Below are 19,196 nucleotides of genomic sequence, written 5' to 3' on the forward strand. Positions count from 1 at the left end.
TAATAAGGTTATGAAGGGGGAGATTTATCAAACATGGTGTAAAGTGATTATGTGGAGTGATGAAGCTTCTTTCAAATTATCCGGCCATATTAACAGACATAATTGTATTTACTGGTATAATGAGAACATGCATTTAACATTAGAGCAACAACTAAATGAGCCTGGTGTCAATGTTTGGGGTGGTATTTCAAGTTTTGGTGTTTTAGAACCAATATTTTTTGATGGAACAGTCACAGGAGATAAGTATCTCAAAATTCTAATAAATCAAGTTGTTCCCCAGTTACAGCAACAGCTTAATTCACATGACCTTTATTTCCAACAAGATGGGGCCCCTCCACATTATTCAAGAGTAGTCCGCGAGTATCTTGATGAAACATTTCCTAATAAATGGATTGACCGAAGAGGCCCACTTGATTGGCCGGCACGTTCACCAGAATTGACCCCAATGGATTTTTTTCTTTTGGGGAGTACTCAAGGACAAAGTTGATAGTCGAAAACCAAAAAGTGTCAGGGATTTGAAAAATTACATAAGAGATGCATTTCAAGAAATTAATACCCAAAGAGACTTGTGCAAAAAAGTTTGTCGAAGCGTAAGAGGCGACTTCAAAGCTGTGCAAATTGTAATGGAAAACAGATTGAGCACCTGCGTTGATAACATTTAAGGGCTTTTGTATTATTGTTCAGAATAAAATTTGATTGTCAATGTTATGCTTGTGTTAGTAAATATAATTTTATATATAAATCAAAATAAATTTTATTATTTTCTGTCCACCTACTTTTAGACCACCCTGTATAACATCCAGCCCCTCGCCCCTGGTGTATAACATCCGGCCCCTCACACTCTGTGTATAACATCCAGTCCCTCACCCTCGTTGTATAACATCCAGCCCCTCGCCCCCGGTATATAACATCCAGACCCTCACCCTCGGTGTATAACATCCAGTCCCTCACCCTCGTTGTATAACATCCAGCCCCTCGCCCCCGGTATATAACATCCAGTCCCTCACCCTCGGTGTATAACATCCAGTCCCTCACCCCCGATGTATAACATCCAGTCCCTCACCCTCGTTGTATAACATCCAGCCCCTCGCCCCCGGTATATAACATCCAGACCCTCACCCTCGGTGTATAACATCCAGTCGCTTGTCCCCGGTATATAACATCCAGTCCCTCACCCTCGGTGTATAACATCCAGTCCCTCACCCTCGTTGTATAACATCCAGCCCCTCGCCCCCGGTATATAACATCCAGTCCCTCACCCTCGGTGTATAACATCCAGTCCCTCACCCCCGATGTATAACATCCAGTCCCTCACCCTCGTTGTATAACATCCAGCCCCTCGCCCCCGGTATATAACATCCAGACCCTCACCCTCGGTGTATAACATCCAGTCGCTTGTCCCCGGTATATAACATCCAGTCCCTCACCCTCGTTGTATAACATCCAGCCCCTCGCCCCCGGTATATAACATCCAGTCCCTCACCCTCGGTGTATAACATCCAGCCCCTCGCTCCCGGTGTATAACATCCAGTCCCTTGCCATCCAGCTTCTTGCCCCCGGCGTATAACATCCGGCCCCTCCGGCCCCTCGCCCCCGGTGTATAACATCCGGCACCCCGCCCCCGGTGTATAACATCCGGCCCCTCACCCTTGGTGTATAACATCTGGTCCCTCACCCCCGGTGTATAACATCCGGCCCCCCTCACATGCTGCCTTTACTAACTAACTAACATATGACAGACCGGCCGGTGGTGCAGAGCTCACTGATACCAGCGCGGTCCTGTAATTGGAGCCACCGGGGTAACAAGTCCGTTCATGACATTTCTTCCTCCTGAATCTTCCCCCATCACCTGTGAGTGATATTACTGAGAAGTGGAAGGAACCGCAGCAACTCAGCCACGAAGTGGAGACCCCATAACGTTACAGAGCGGGGGGCCGAATGCTGAGGAGCAGATGGCTGAAAAGTCACCAACTCCATAACTGCAGAGTCTAGACCTCCTCTGGTATTATCATCAGCACAGACACTGATCCCCGCCGGGAGCTTCATGGCCGAGCAGCTGCAAGCAGCCGTACATCACCAAGCACAATGCTGAGTGTCGGATGGAGTGGTGTTAAGCCGTCACCACTGGACTCTAGAGGAGACGTGTTCTGTATAGTGATGGATCACACTTCTCTATCTGCGTCTGATGGAGGAGTCTGGGTTTGGTGAATGTCAGGAGAATGTTACCCCCCTGCCTGCGTTGTGCCCGCTGTGCAGTTTGGTGGAGGAGGATAATGCTATGGGCTTATTTTTCAGGGGTTGCCATAAACCCCTTAGTTCCAATGAGGGGAAATCTTAATACTTCAGTAGAGAAAACATTTTGGTCAATTATAACTTCCAACTTTGTGGGAACGGTTTGGTGAAAGCTCTTTACTGTTCCCCATGACTATGTCCAGCGCACAAGGTCTATACGGACATAGTTTGGGGAGTTTGGTGGAAGAACATGACAGAGTCCCGACCTCAACCCCATCCAACACTTTTGGGATGAACTAGAACGGAGATTGTGAGCCCGACCTCTCCTCCAAAATCAGTGTCCAATTGTGAACAACTCCTTTGATGCCTATGAATTTAGAATGGGATTTTATAAAAGCTCCCGTAAGTGTCCCAATATACACAGTGCATCAGGGCTTGGTGGTGATTTTTGTTATCCTGTATTATATGCACACATACTCTATGTATTCTTATACTGTATTGTTTTAGCTCACTTTATCTTGAACTTTTTTTCTTTCTCTTCCTGAAATGTTCTCATCATGGCAGGGTCTTTGTACTGGTGGAATATGTAAAACCAGAGACAGGCAGTGCAAATACATCTGGGGTGACCGTAAGTATTTATGGACTATCTTATTCTGACAGTGTTGGATTGTGAATAAAATGGTTCAAGTACCAATGTCAGTGTAAAGAAAAACCGCCTGTGAGCCCAATGACTTTTTTTTTACTGTAGATCCAACTCTCTGGTTTGATTCTGTGATAATTTCCTAATATATCTGAAGAAGAGTCATACAACATAGACATAAATTAAAAATTTCCACCTGCCCGCAGCCACCACTAGAGGGAGCTTACTATGTATACATCGTACTAAATAATAAATCGGGATGCCGTACACCCCTAAACTCCCCCTGAGTGGTGCCAGCCTTGATGAAGATGACACGTCAACTTCATTAAGAGCTGATGAATTTGGTGCATATTTCAGCTGATGTGCACCATTGTCATAAAGTACGTGGAGTACATTTCTGTTTTAATTTATAACACTTTTTTCAAGCTGCGTTCAGCCATGATCGTCCAGCTAAGCGTCAAAATTTGGAAGATGTTCGTGCATCTAAATTTTTGTCACAAATAGTTTGATGAATCCAGCCCATAATCTATATTATCCACCCTTAATCTATCGCAGAGACCCAAAGACTTAAGGGTGAGGAGGGTAAAAATTAATTAAAGGGTTACTTTCATCTAATAAAAAGTTTATATCAGTCGAGATCTTGAGTTTTACGGCATCTAATGGTCAGATTTTTATGATACTTTGAGGGATTCCAGTGATATATAACGTGATGCCCGCGTATACAGGAGATTACTGATTTATTTTTGCTGTGTTTCAGAAGCGGCAGCTGCGGACAGATACTGCTATGATAAGCTGAATATAGAAGGCACCGAAAAGGGCAACTGTGGCCGCAATAAAGACACGTGGATACAATGCAGCAAACAGTAAGGAGCAATTCTACAGTATGCGTGTTGAGCCTTTATACAGCGATGAGCGTGCTTAACAATAAATTTGTCACATTTTACTCCAACGTAGTACTGCCATTATTTCCTGCCATCCCATAATCTTTAAAGAGCACCTGTCACCAAGTTTTCCCAATATAAACTATGGCCTCCACCTTTAATGCCTCTTCTGCAACAGTCTAGCAAGCTGCAACCTGAATATACAGTGGGGAAAATAAGTATTTGATACACTGCCGATTTTGTACGTTTTCCCACCTACAAAGAATGGAGAGGTCTGTAATTTTTATCGTAGGTACACTTCACCTGTGAGAGATCTAAAAATCTAAAAATAAAAAGCAGAAAATCACATTGTATGATTTTTACATAATTAATTAGCATTTTATTGCATGATCCATGCCAGATCTCGCCTCGTGGGGTAAGGATGATTCTGAGAAAGGTCATGAATCAGCCTAGAACTTCACGGGATGACCTGGTCAATGACCTGCAGAGAGCTAGGACCACAGTCACAAACATTACCATTAGTAACATACTACGCCGTCATGGATTAAAACCCTACAGGGCACGCACGGTTCCCCTTCTCATGCCAGCACATGTCCAGACTCATTTTAAGTTTGCCAATGACCATCTGGATGATCCAGAGGAGGCATGGGAGAAGGTGATGTGGTCAAATGAGACCAAAATATAACTTTTTGGTATCAACGCCACTCGTGTTTGGAGGAAGAAGAAGAAGAAGGATGTGTACAGACCCAAGAACACTGTCCCAACCGTGAAGCATGGTGGGGGAAACAACATACTTTGGGGGTGGTTTTCTGCTAAGGAGACAGGACAACTGCACCGTATTTAAGAGAGGATAGATGGGGTCATGTATCACGAGATTTTGGCCAACAACCTCCTTCCCTTAGTAAAAGCATTGAAGATAAGTCATGGCTGGGTCTTCCAGCCTGACAGTGACCCGAAACACACAGTCAGGGCAACTAAGGAGTGGCTCCGTAAGAAACATTTCAAGGTCCTGGAGTGGCCTAGCCAGTCTCCAGGCCTGAACCCAATAGAAAAGCTTTGGAGGGAGCTGAAACTCAATGTTGCCCAGCGGCAGCCTCGAAACCTGAAAGATCTGGAGAAGATCTGTATGGAGGAGTGGGCCAAAATCCCTGCTGCAGTGTGTCAAGAACTACAGGAAACGTCGGACCTCTGTAATTACAAACAAAGGTTTCTGTACCAAATATTAAGTTCTGTTTTTTTATTGTATCAAATCCTTATTTCATGTAATAAAATACAAATTAATTATGTAAAAATCATACAATGTCATTTTCTGGATTTTATTTTTAGATTCTGTCTCTCACAGGTGAAGTGTACCTACGATAAAAATTACAGATCTCTTCATTCTTTGTGGTTGGGAAAACTTGCAAAATCGGCAGTGTATCAAATACTTATTTTCCCCATTGTAAGTCCCCAACCCCCTCTGCAGATCCCAAAAAATACGTTTTATAATCCCACCATATGGCGCGTCACTGGTCTTGCCTCGTCGCCTCCTCTTTTCCCGCAGTCACCATCCTCCTTCCCTGCTTCTTGTGGATGATGCATCCTTTGTCATCCACACAGTGTCCCCAATCTCGCTCCTGCACAGGACCTGCGAAGCAAGACCAACAACGCCCATTGGACCGGACTGAGCCAGATTATAAAATATATTTTTGGGATCTGAAGAGGGGGTTGTGGACTTACTCAATTTACATCTTGCTAGACTATTGAAAAAGAGGCATTAAAGGTGGTGGCCATAGTTTACATTTGGAAAACCTGGTGACAGGTTCCCCTTGAAGTGGTACTGCACTGCACGTTCAAACAGGAGAACCCCATTCTCCTGATCAATTGAGGTCCAAGTGATAAGACCCCTCCCCCATGTATCCTGTAGATCGGTGATAAGTGTCAATCTTTGGACAACCCCTTGAAGTGGGCTGAAAAGTTATCCTATATTTACAAATTGGGCAAACATGCATGTTAATCCCATGATGTGTTGGAGAAGGATAAAGTTGTCAGGCGTCTCTGATGTTGAATATCGTGAAGGAGAAGAACAGAATTGCTAACCGTGACTTCTTTCCCACCAAATTTTCAAAAGTGGCATGAAAAAAAAAAACAACAAATTTGTTGAGCAAAAAGTTTTGCGTCAAAATGTCCGACATTTTGCCATTTTATGCCACTGGCGTAAATTTTAATATGTGGGTGTGAAAATAAGCATGGCAAATAGGTATAGGGCTGGATAAAGTACATGCTCAGGCAGCAGTTCCACTGCTGAGGCTGTTGGGTCAGATCAGTAGACCTACAGTCGGGCTACGGTTTGAGCATGGCATGTATGAGATTAGGTCTAAGCCGCTGTAAGTCGCAATTTCCTCTCAATTTCCTCGCAATTTGTGTCCCTCGCTGTCTTTCAGAGATGTCCTTTGTGGTTATCTTTTGTGTACCAACATTTCTGGGGTGCCAAGACTTGGAGATCTGCTTGACTCAATTACAACGTCATCTGTCCAAAATCAAGGAAAATTCTTAAACTGCAGGTAAACAATATGGTAGTCACAGTCCCATGAATAGATGATATCACAGCTCACCTCCTTTCTCCTGTACAATGACTGATAACACCTCTAAATACAGTAGATAACACAAGATCCACCATTTACAATATCTGATGTCACAGCTCATCTCCTCCCCCTCCTCTACAATGACTAATAACACCTCTATATACAGTAGATAATAAAGGATCCACAATTCACAATAGGTGATGTCACAGCTCACCTCCTCCTCCTGTACAATGACTGATAATACTTCTATATACAGTAAATAACACAGAATCCACCATTCACAATAGGTGATGTCACAGCTCACCTCCTCCTCCTCCTGTACAATGACTGATAACACCTCTATATACAGCAGATAATACAGGATCCACCTTTCACAATAGATGATGTCACAGTTCACCTCCTCCTGTACAATGACTGATAACACCTCTATTATTATTATTATTATATACAGTAGATAACACAGGATCGACATGTCACGCAAGGTGTGGGAAAGACTCAGTGCAACACAAAGGGAAGAGGGGAAGGAAGCCCAAACACTAGGGGAATGGGAAATGGAGACCCCTAGGCAGAACTAATAACACCCTGCCTACCCTACCGTCCCTATATTGGTTCCACACCAATCGCCGAGCAGGAAACCTAAGCCCTGTATATTCCTAGAGCTAGGCCCTAGATAGGGAGGGGGAGGGGTGAGCACTGGTCAGGCCCCACTACAAACTAAAGACGTCAAGGAAGACAAACGAAGGGGATAACTTAGTTTGAGCAGACACCAGAGGGGAAACACCAGCTTCCTCCAAGGGCACCAGAGTAGAAGCCAGCTGACTGCCAGCGCTCCAAGCCAGAGCAGAGGAACTTAGAAATATCACCGGCGATTCCCAGGAGAAAACTGAGGGTTTTTAACTCCCCTACAAGGGTGTGTCAATTGACAGCAAGAGGGAGGTTGCCCCTGGGTCTTAAAGTGAGAAGGATTTAGAAGGCGTCTGCAATGCCAAACGCAGTGACCTTCTACAGCCAAAACCAGAGTGACTGTCTATAACACCTGACACACCCATGACAGTACTTCCCCTTCTACGAGTGGCCTCCGGACACTCAGGACCAGGTTTCTCAGGATAAGAGGTGTGGAATGCATGAACCAACCTTGGGGCATTCATCTTTAATACCGAAACCCAAATCCTTTCCTCTGGTCCATAATCCTTCCAGTGCACCAAGTTCTGAAGGGAAGGACACTGGAGATGAGAATCTACAATCCTCAAAATCTGAAACTCCAAATTACCATCAACTATGATTGGGGGAGGCGGTAGGGGAGAGGACTCAAGAGGTTCTACATATTTCTTGAGCAGAGACCTGTGAAAGACATTGTGGATCTTAAGGGCCTGAGGTAGCTCAAGATGAAACACTGCTGGGTTAATGACGGCAGTTATTTTATAGGGATCAATAAATCTAGGTCCCAGCTTCCAGGAAGGAACCTTCAACTTGATATTCCTGGTAGACAAGCACACAAAGTCTGTAGCGTCGGCGTCCCTGCCTCCTGCTAGGCAGGGACGCCGTTCCCCTCACCTCTCCGCTCCGTGCCCAGCGGCTTCCTCCCGCTCTGCTGGCAGCGCGCGCTGCTTCCCGGCCTCTGTGCTTAGGGCACGCGCGCGCTTCCCCTCTCTTAAAGGGGCCGCGCGCGCCGTCCTAAGGAGTCCCCGGCCAATGGCCGGAGGACCTCACCATATATAAGGCACCTCCTCCAAAATGGAGGTGCCCGAGCAATGTTGTTGCAAAGCCTTTCAACTCTGCTTCAGCCCTCAGGTCCCGTTACCAGTTACCTGCCAGTCACCTGCCAGTCACCTGCCAGATTCCTGCCTGTTACTTATCTATCTGCGGTCCGCCAGTCTGCCTACCAGCCCTGCCAGTCTGTCTATGGATCAGTCTGCCCGCTCGCCTGGGAGCGCTCACCTACTACCTGTCTGCTAGCCTACCTGGAGGCTCTGCCGTCACGTGCCGTGACCACTTGCCTGTCCAGAGACTCTTGCCCGCTCACCTGGGAGCGCTCCTCTGCTACCTGCCTGCTAGCCTACCTGGAGCCGTCACTTGCTGTGACCACCGGCCTGTCCAGAGACTCTTGCCCGCTCACCTGGGAGCGTCCACCTGCTACCTGCCTGCTAGCCTACCTGGAGGCTCTGCCGTCACTTGCCGTGACCACCCGCCTGTCAAGAGACTGTCCCCGTCACTTGCCGTGACCTCCTGCCCTTCTACCCAGAGACTGTCCCCGTCACTTGCCGTGACCTCCTGCCCTTCTACCCAGAGACTGTCCCCGTCACCTGCCGTGTCCTCCTGCCCATCTACCCAGAGACTGTCCCCGTCACTAGCCGTGACTACCTGCCCGCCTTCCCTGGGAGCCACCCGCTTCCTTACAAGGACTGCCCCCTTGTATAGTTGCTCAGAGGTTCCACCTCCCAGACCCGTTACAAAGTCATTCACACTTAGGTACGGACCTGGCGAGCGTTTCCTGTCAGCCATATGTTTGTACCTGTCTCCCATAATCTTCAAATTATTCAGAGCCCCCCGCCACACCGAGTAGAGTGATGAAGCAAAACGTTCCTCCTCAGGAAGTCCCGAAGCCCCTCCCCCACTAAAAGTACCAAACTGTGGATGGTAACCGTATGCACCAAAGAACGGTGACCTGCCGGTAGATTCTTGACAGTGATTATTAATAGCAAATTCTGCCAGCAGTAAGTAGGATACCCAATCCTCCTGGTTTTCGGAGACAAAACACCTGAGGTAAGTCTCCAGATTTTGGTTAATGCGCTCGGTCTGCCCATTTGACTGAGGGTGGAAGGCAGAGGAGAAGGACAGCTGCACCCCCAGTCGAGAACAGAATGCCTTCCAGAACTTGGAAACAAAATGGTTCACCTGATCTGACACCACATAGGAGGGAACCCCGCGAAGCTTCGCAATCTCATTTATAAACACCTAAGCAAGAGTCTTGGCATTTGGAAGTGCCGGAAATGCAAGAAACCATTTTACTGAACCTATCTACAACCACAAAACCACAGTCTTACCTGCAGATACCGGTAGGTCAGTAATAAAATTCATGGACAAGAGTGTCCATGGCCTACTAAGGATATGTAGCGGAAGAAGAGTACCCGACAGACGGGTATGCAAAACCTTAGAACACGCACAAATACTACAAGCAGATACGTGTTCAATCACATCCCGATGCTACACTGGCCACCAAAAACAATGAGAGAGGAGGTCCGCGGTTGCCTTACCACCTGGATGACTACCAAAGGGGATAACTTAGCTTAAGCAGACACCAGAGGGGAAACGCCAACTTTCCTCCAAGGGCACCAGAGAAGAAGCCAGCCGACTGCCAGCACTCCAAGTTAGAGCCAAGGAACATAGAAATATTACTGGCGGTTTCCTGCACCAAACTGAGGATTTTTAACTCCCTGGCAAGGGTGTGTCAATTGAAAGCAGGAGGGAGGTCGTCTCTGGGTCTTAAAGTGAGAAGGATTTAGAAGGCGTCTGCAATGCCAAAGGCAATGACATTCTACAGCCAGAACCAGAGTGACTGTCTATAACACCTGACACACCCGTGATACCACCATTCTTAATATCTCATGTCACAGCTCACCCCCCCCCCTCCTCTACAATGACTGATAACACCTCTATATACAGTAGATAATACAGGATCCACCATTTACAATAGGTGTTGTCACAGCTAACCTCCTCCTGTACAATGACTGATAATACCTCTATATACAGTAGATAACACAGGATCCACCATTCACAATAGATGATATCACAGCTCACCTGCTCCTCCTCCTGCACAATGACTGATAATACCTCTATATACAGTAGATAACACAGGATCCACCATTCACAATAGATGATATCACAGCTCACCTCCTCCTCCTCCTGTACAATGACTGATAACACCTCTATATACATTAGATAACACAGGATCCACCATTTACAATAGGTGATGTCACAGCTCACCTCCTCCTCCTGTACAATGACCTCTGCACAGAGCATGCTCACAACCTTATTCCATAGAAGTCAATGAACTTCTCCACACACCAGGTTATTATGGTCCACGTGGGTGCTGTAAAGCTAATATCTGACTGCTGTTAACAGCAGCTCATACAAGATGGCTGCCCCTATAATCATATACAAAAAATAACATAAAAAAGATCTTAAATTAAAAAATAAAATTAGATCCGAAAAAGCATTGTTAAATTTCACTGTTATTTTATATTAAATGATGTATACTGAAATAGAAAGAAAGATCTAGAGAGGTGATTTATCATGGATCTATAATGCACCATTTTCGGTCAGGTCCAGTAGTAACCGGTACTGGATAAAAATTGTGTAGGCACAAAATCCTCCCCTGTAAAATTTTAATCAATCGGGGTAAATGAGGAGTGATGGACACGGTCATCCATACCTTATCTTATACTAAAGAAGGTGCAGTCCAAAAGTAAAGGACTACATCACACACAGTGTAGATATCCATGGGGTAAAGCCCACCCTCCTTTATTACAAAGCCGCCATAGGCGAGGACCTCCTAAACCTAAAGGAAAACTTAGATTTACTGATGTAACTTCAAATAATGTAGCTGCTTATAACTTCATCTTCTCAGCGGTGGACATGTAAAGCTGGACGAGGAAACTGATCTTGGATACGTAGAAGATGGCACACCGTGTGGAGAGCAAATGATGTGTCTGGATCATCGATGTCTTCCTGTGGATCACTTTAATTTCAGCTCATGTTTTGGCACCTCAAAAAAGATCTGTTCTGGCCATGGTGTAAGTAGACATATGCCTAATTATTTCACATCCCTGTACTGGTGACGCAGCAAAGGCAGGTTTCAAAATGTAACATTTAATAAACGAGAGAATTAGATGAACAGCTATCCCTTAATATATAGTTATATGAAAAAGTTTGGGCACCCCTATTAATCTTAAGCTTAATGTTTTATAAAAATTGGTGTTTTTGCAACAGCTATTTCAGTTTGATATATGTAATAACTGTTGGACACAGTAATGTTTCAGCCTTGAAATGAGGTTTATTGTACTAACAGAAAATGTGCAATCTGCATTCAAACAAAATTTGACAGGTGCATAAGTATGGGCACCCTTATCATTTTCTTGTTTTAAATACTCCTACCTACTTTTTACTGACTTACTAAAGCACTTTTTTTGGTTTTGTAACCTCATTGAGCTTTGAACTTCATAGCCAGGTGTATGCAATCATGAGAAAAGCTACTTAAAGTGGCCACTTGCAAGTTGTTCTCCTGTTTGAATCTCCTCTGAAGAGTGGCATCATGGGCTCCTCAAAACAACTGTGAAATGATTTGAAAACAAAGATTATTCAACATAGTTGTTCAGGGGAAGGAAACAAAAAGCTGTCTCAGTGATTTAACCTGTCAGTTTCCACTGTGAGGAACATAGTAAGGAAATGGAAGAACACAGGGAAAGTTCTTGTTAAGGCCAGAAGTGGCAAGCCAAGAAAAACATCAGAAAGGCAGAGAAGAAGAATGGTGAGATCAGTCAAGGACAATCCTCAGACCACCTCCAGAGAGCTGCAGCATCAACTTGCTGCAGATGGTGTCACTGTGCATCGGTCAACTATACAACGCACTTTGCACAAAGAGAAGCTGTATGGGAGAGTGATGCGAAAGAAGCTGTTTCTGCAAGCACGCCACAAACAGAGTCGGCTGAGGTATGCAAAAGCACATTTGGAGAAGCCAATTTCTTTTTAGAAGAAGGTCCTGTGGACTGATGAAACCAAGATTGAGTTGTTTGGTCATACAAAAAGGCGTTATGCATGGCGGCAAAAAAACACAGCATTCCAAGAAAAACACTTGCTACCCACAGTAAAATTTGATGGAGGTTCCATCATGCTTTGGGGTTGTGTGGCCAATGCCGGCACCGGGAATCATGTTAAAGTTGAGGGACGCATGGATTCCACTCAGTATCAGCAGATTCTTGACAATAATGTTCAAGAATCAGTGATAAAGTTGAAGTTACGCAGGGGATGGATCTTTCAGCAAGACAATGATCCAAAACACCGCTCCAAATCTACCCAGGCATTCATACAGAGGAACAATTACAATGTTCTGGAATGGCCATCCCTGTCCCCAGACCTGAATATCATTGAACATCTGTGGGATCATTTGAAGAGGGCTGTCCATGCTCGGCGACCATCAAACTTAACTGAACTGGAATTGTTTTGTAAAGAGGAATGGTCAAAAATACCTTCATCCAGAATCCAGGAACTCATTAAAAGCTACAGGAAGCGACTAGAGGCTGTTATTTTTGCAAAAGGAGGATCTACTAAATATTAATGTCACTTTTCTGGTGAGGTGCCCATACTTATGCACCTGTCAAATTTTATTTGAATGCAGATTGCACATTTTCTGTTAGTACAAAAAACCTCATTTCAAGGCAGAAACATTACTGTGTCCAACAGTTATTACATATATCAAACTGAAATAGCTATTGCAAAAACACCAATTTTTATAAAACAATAAGCTTAAGATTAATAGGGGTGCCCAAACTTTTTCATATAACTGTACATACAGCTGCCAGGGAGAGAAGGAGACTGACTGGGGAACTTACTGGGGACTATAATTACAGCTGCCAGGGAGAGAAGGAGACTGACTGGGGAACTTACTGGGGACTATAATTACAGCTGCTAGAGGAGGAGGATGGAGACTGACTAGGGAACATACTGGGGACTATAATTACAGCTGCTAGAGGAGGATGGAGACTGACTAGGGAACTTACTGGGACTATAATTACAGCTGCTAGAGGAGGAGGATGGAGACTGACTATGGAACTTACTGGGGACTATAATTACAGCTGCTAGAGGAGGATGGAGACTGACTAGGGAACTTACTGGGGACTATAATTACAGCTGCTGGAGGAGGATGGAGACTGACTAGGGAACTTACTGGGAACTATAATTACATGTGCTAGAGGAGGATGGAGACTGACTAGGGAACTTACTGGGGACTATAATTACAGCTGCTAGAGGAGGATGGAGACTGACTAGGGAACTTACTGGGACTATAATTACAGCTGCTGGAGTAGGATGGAGACTGACTAGGGAACTTACTGGGGACTATAATTACAGCAGCTAGAGGAGGATGGAGACTGACTAGGGAACATACTGGGGACTATAATTACAGCTGCTGGAGGAGGATGGAGACTGACTAGGGAACTTACTGGGGACTATAATTACAGCTGCTAGAGGAGGATGGAGACTGACTAGGAAACATACTGGGGACTATAATTACAGCTGCTAGAGGAGGATGGAGACTGACTAGGGAACTTTCTGGGGACTATAATTACAGCTGCTAGAGGAGGATGAAGACTGACTAGGGAACTTTCTGGGGACTATAATTACAGCTGCTAGAGGAGGATGGAGACTGACTAGGGAACTTACTGGGGACTATAATTACAGCTGCTAGAGGAGGATGGAGACTGACTAGGGAACTTTCTGGGGACTATAATTACAGCTGCTAGAGGAGGATGGAGACTGACTAGGGAACTTTCTGGGGACTATAATTACAGCTGCTAGAGGAGGATGGAGACTGACTAGGGAACTTACTGGGGACTATAATTACAGCTGCTAGAGGAGGAGGATGGAGACTGACTAGGGAACTTACTGGGAACTATAATTACAGCTGCTGGAGGAGGATGGAAACTGACTAGGGAACTTACTGGGGACTATAATTACAGCTGCTGGAGGAGGATGGAGACTGACTAGGGAACTTACTGGGGACTATAATTACAGCTGCTAGAGGAGGATGGAGACTGACTAGGGAACATACTGGGGACTATAATTACAGCTGCTAGAGGAGGATGGAGACTGACTAGGGAACTTACTGGGAACTATAATTACAGCTGCTAGAGGAGGATGGAGACTGACTAGGGAACTTACTGGGAACTATAATTACAGCTGCTAGAGGAGGATGGAGACTGACTAGGGAACTTACTGGGAACTATAATTACAGCTGCTAGAGGAGGATGGAGACTGACTAGGGAACTTACTGGGGACTATAATTACAGCTGCTAGAGGAGGAGGATGGAGACTGACTAGGGAACTTACTGGGACTATAATTACAGCTGCTAGAGGAGGAGGATGGAGACTGACTAGGGAACTTACTGGGGACTATAATTACAGCTGCTAAAGGAGGAGGATGGAGACTGAATAGGGAACTTACTGGGGACTATAATTACAGCTGCTAGAGGAGGATGGAGACTGACTAGGGAACTTACTGGGGACTATAATTACAGCTGCTAAAGGAGGAGGATGGAGACTGAATAGGGAACTTACTGGGAACTATAATTACAGCTGCTGGAGGAGGATGGAGACTGACTAGGGAATTTACTGGGGACTATAATTACAGCTGCTGGAGGAGGATGGAGACTGACTAGGGAACTTACTGGGGACTATAATTACAGCTGCTAGAGGAGGAGGATGGAGACTGACTAGGGAACTTACTGGGAACTATAATTACAGCTGCTAGAGGAGGATGGAGACTGACTAGGGAACTTACTGGGAACTATAATTACAGCTGCTAGAGGAGGATGGAGACTGACTAGGGAACTTACTGGGAACTATAATTACAGCTGCTGGAGGAGGATGGAGACTGACTAGGGAATTTACTGGGGACTATAATTACAGCTGCTAGAGGAGGATGGAGACTGACTAGGGAACTTACTGGGGACTATAATTACAGCTGCTAAAGGAGTAGGATGGAGACTGACTAGGGAACTTACTGGGGACTATAATTACAGCTGCTGGAGGAGGATGGAGACTGACTAGGGAACTTACTGGGGACTATAATTACAGCTGCTAGAGGAGGATGGAGACTGACTAGGGAACTTACTGGGGACTATAATTACAGCTGCTAGAGGAGGATGGAGACTGACTAGGGAACTTACTGGGGACTATAATTACAGCTGCTAGAGGAGGATGGAGACTGACTAGGGAACTTAAAGGGGACTATAATTACAGCTGCTAAAGGAGGAGGATGGAGACTGAATAGGGAACTTACTGGGGACTATAATTACAGCTGCTAGAGGAGGAGGATGGAGACTGACTAGGGAACTTACTGGGGACTATAATTACAGCTGCTAGAGGAGGATGGAGACTGACTAGGGAACTTACTGGGGACTATAATTACAGCTGCTAGAGGAGGATGGAGACTGACTAGGGAACTTACTGGGGACTATAATTACAGCTGCTAGAGGAGGATGGAGACTGACTAGGGAACTTACTGGGGACTATAATTACAGCTGCTGGAGGAGGATGGAGACTGACTAGGGAACTTACTGGGGACTATAATTACAGCTGCTGGAGGAGGATGGAGACTGACTATGGAACTTACTGGGGACTATAATTACAGCTGCTAGAGGAGGATGGAGACTGACTAGGGAACTTACTGGGAACTATAATTACAGCTGCTAGAGGAGGATGCAGACTGACTAGGGAACTTACTGGGAACTATAATTACAGCTGCTGGAGGAGGATGGAGACTGACTAGGGAATTTACTGGGGACTATAATTACAGCTGCTGGAGTAGGATGGAGACTGACTAGGGAACTTACTGGGGACTATAATTACAGCTGCTGGAGTAGGATGGAGACTGACTAGGGAACTTACTGGGGACTATAATTACAGCTGCTAGATGAGGATGGAGACTGACTAGGGAACTTACTGGGGACTATAATTACAGCTGCTAGAGGAGGATGGAGACTGACTAGGGAATATACTGGGGACTATAATTACAGCTGCTGGAGGAGGATGGAGACTGACTAGGGAACTTACTGGGGACTATAATTACAGCTGCTAGAGGAGGATGGAGACTGACTAGGGAACATACTGGGGACTATAATTACAGCTGCTAGAGGAGGATGGAGACTGACTAGGGAACTTTCTGGGGACTATAATTACAGCTGCTAGAGGAGGATGAAGACTGACTAGGGAACTTTCTGGGGACTATAATTACAGCTGCTAGAGGAGGATGGAGACTGACTAGGGAACTTACTGGGGACTATAATTACAGCTGCTAGAGGAGGAGGATGGAGACTGACTAGGGAACTTACTGGGAACTATAATTACAGCTGCTGGAGGAGGATGGAAACTGACTAGGGAACTTACTGGGGACTATAATTACAGCTGCTGGAGGAGGATGGAGACTGACTAGGGAACTTACTGGGGACTATAATTACAGCTGCTAGAGGAGGATGGAGACTGACTAGGGAACATACTGGGGACTATAATTACAGCTGCTAGAGGAGGATGGAGACTGACTAGGGAACTTACTGGGAACTATAATTACAGCTGCTAGAGGAGGATGGAGACTGACTAGGGAACTTACTGGGACTATAATTACAGCTGCTAGAGGAGGATGGAGACTGACTAGGGAACTTACTGGGGACTATAATTACAGCTGCTGGAGTAGGATGGAGACTGACTAGGGAACTTACTGGGGACTATAATTACAGCTGCTAGAGGAGGATGGAGACTGACTAGGGAACTTTCTGGGGACTATAATTACAGCTGCTAGAGGAGGATGGAGACTGACTAGGGAACTTGCTGGGGACTATAATTACAGCTGCTAGAGGAGGATGGAGACTGACTAGGGAACTTACTGGGAACTATAATTACAGCTGCTGGAGGAGGATGGAGACTGACTAGGGAACATACTGGGGACTATAATTACAGCTGCTAGAGGAGGATGGAGACTGACTAGGGAACATACTGGGGACTATAATTACAGCTGCTGGAGGAGGATGGAGACTGACTAGGGAACTTACTGGGGACTATAATTACAGCTGCTAGAGGAGGATGGAGACTGACTAGGGAACATACTGGGGACTATAATTACAGCTGCTAGAGGAGGATGGAGACTGACTAGGGAACTTACTGGGACTATAATTACAGCTGCTGGAGTAGGATGGAGACTGACTAGGGAACTTACTGGGGACTATAATTACAGCAGCTAGAGGAGGATGGAGACTGACTAGGGAACATACTGGGGACTATAATTACAGCTGCTGGAGGAGGATGGAGACTGACTAGGGAACTTACTGGGGACTATAATTACAGCTGCTAGAGGAGGATGGAGACTGACTAGGAAACATACTGGGGACTATAATTACAGCTGCTAGAGGAGGATGGAGACTGACTAGGGAACTTTCTGGGGACTATAATTACAGCTGCTAGAGGAGGATGAAGACTGACTAGGGAACTTTCTGGGGACTATAATTACAGCTGCTAGAGGAGGATGGAGACTGACTAGGGAACTTACTGGGGACTATAATTACAGCTGCTAGAGGAGGATGGAGACTGACTAGGGAACTTTCTGGGGACTATAATTACAGCTGCTAGAGGAGGATGGAGACTGACTAGGGAACTTTCTGGGGACTATAATTACAGCTGCTAGAGGAGGATGGAGACTGACTAGGGAACTTACTGGGGACTATAATTACAGCTGCTAGAGGAGGAGGATGGAGACTGACTAGGGAACTTACTGGGAACTATAATTACAGCTGCTGGAGGAGGATGGAAACTGACTAGGGAACTTACTGGGGACTATAATTACAGCTGCTGGAGGAGGATGGAGACTGACTAGGGAACTTACTGGGGACTATAATTACAGCTGCTAGAGGAGGATGGAGACTGACTAGGGAACATACTGGGGACTATAATTACAGCTGCTAGAGGAGGATGGAGACTGACTAGGGAACTTACTGGGAACTATAATTACAGCTGCTAGAGGAGGATGGAGACTGACTAGGGAACTTACTGGGAACTATAATTACAGCTGCTAGAGGAGGATGGAGACTGACTAGGGAACTTACTGGGAACTATAATTACAGCTGCTAGAGGAGGATGGAGACTGACTAGGGAACTTACTGGGGACTATAATTACAGCTGCTAAAGGAGGAGGATGGAGACTGAATAGGGAACCTACTGGGAACTATAATTACAGCTGCTAGAGGAGGAGGATGGAGACTGACTAGGGAACTTACTGGGGACTATAATTACAGCTGCTAGAGGAGGAGGATGGAGACTGACTAGGGAACTTACTGGGACTATAATTACAGCTGCTAGAGGAGGAGGATGGAGACTGACTAGGGAACTTACTGGGGACTATAATTACAGCTGCTAAAGGAGGAGGATGGAGACTGAATAGGGAACTTACTGGGGACTATAATTACAGCTGCTAGAGGAGGATGGAGACTGACTAGGGAACTTACTGGGGACTATAATTACAGCTGCTAAAGGAGGAGGATGGAGACTGAATAGGGAACTTACTGGGAACTATAATTACAGCTGCTGGAGGAGGATGGAGACTGACTAGGGAATTTACTGGGGACTATAATTACAGCTGCTGGAGGAGGATGGAGACTGACTAGGGAACTTACTGGGGACTATAATTACAGCTGCTAGAGGAGGAGGATGGAGACTGACTAGGGAACTTACTGGGAACTATAATTACAGCTGCTAGAGGAGGATGGAGACTGACTAGGGAACTTACTGGGAACTATAATTACAGCTGCTAGAGGAGGATGGAGACTGACTAGGGAACTTACTGGGAACTATAATTACAGCTGCTGGAGGAGGATGGAGACTGACTAGGGAATTTACTGGGGACTATAATTACAGCTGCTAGAGGAGGATGGAGACTGACTAGGGAACTTACTGGGGACTATAATTACAGCTGCTAAAGGAGTAGGATGGAGACTGACTAGGGAACTTACTGGGGACTATAATTACAGCTGCTGGAGGAGGATGGAGACTGACTAGGGAACTTACTGGGGACTATAATTACAGCTGCTAGAGGAGGATGGAGACTGACTAGGGAACTTA

The 19,196-nt window shown here is 45.6% G+C and overlaps 1 protein-coding gene across 4 annotated transcripts in view; it reads left to right on the forward strand.

Moving 5' to 3' along the window:
• ADAM22 (ADAM metallopeptidase domain 22) overlaps positions 1 to 19,196 on the forward strand; it is a 312,368-nt gene that overhangs the window by 240,520 nt on the left and 52,652 nt on the right. For all 4 annotated transcript variants that reach the window (XM_073677446.1, XM_073677443.1, XM_073677444.1 and 1 more), the window contains exons 20-23: positions 2,797 to 2,860; positions 3,630 to 3,735; positions 6,177 to 6,296; positions 10,945 to 11,110. In XM_073677446.1, the coding sequence (XP_073533547.1) occupies positions 2,797 to 2,860; positions 3,630 to 3,735; positions 6,177 to 6,296; positions 10,945 to 11,110 (456 nt within the window). The remainder of the gene's footprint in view (positions 1 to 2,796; positions 2,861 to 3,629; positions 3,736 to 6,176; positions 6,297 to 10,944; positions 11,111 to 19,196) is intronic.

Source organism: Phyllobates terribilis, unplaced genomic scaffold (genome assembly GCF_046119375.1).
Source record: "Phyllobates terribilis strain yellow unplaced genomic scaffold, ASM4611937v1 Scaffold_4__5_contigs__length_816908805, whole genome shotgun sequence".
In the NCBI taxonomy this organism is placed as follows: domain Eukaryota; kingdom Metazoa; phylum Chordata; class Amphibia; order Anura; family Dendrobatidae; genus Phyllobates; species Phyllobates terribilis.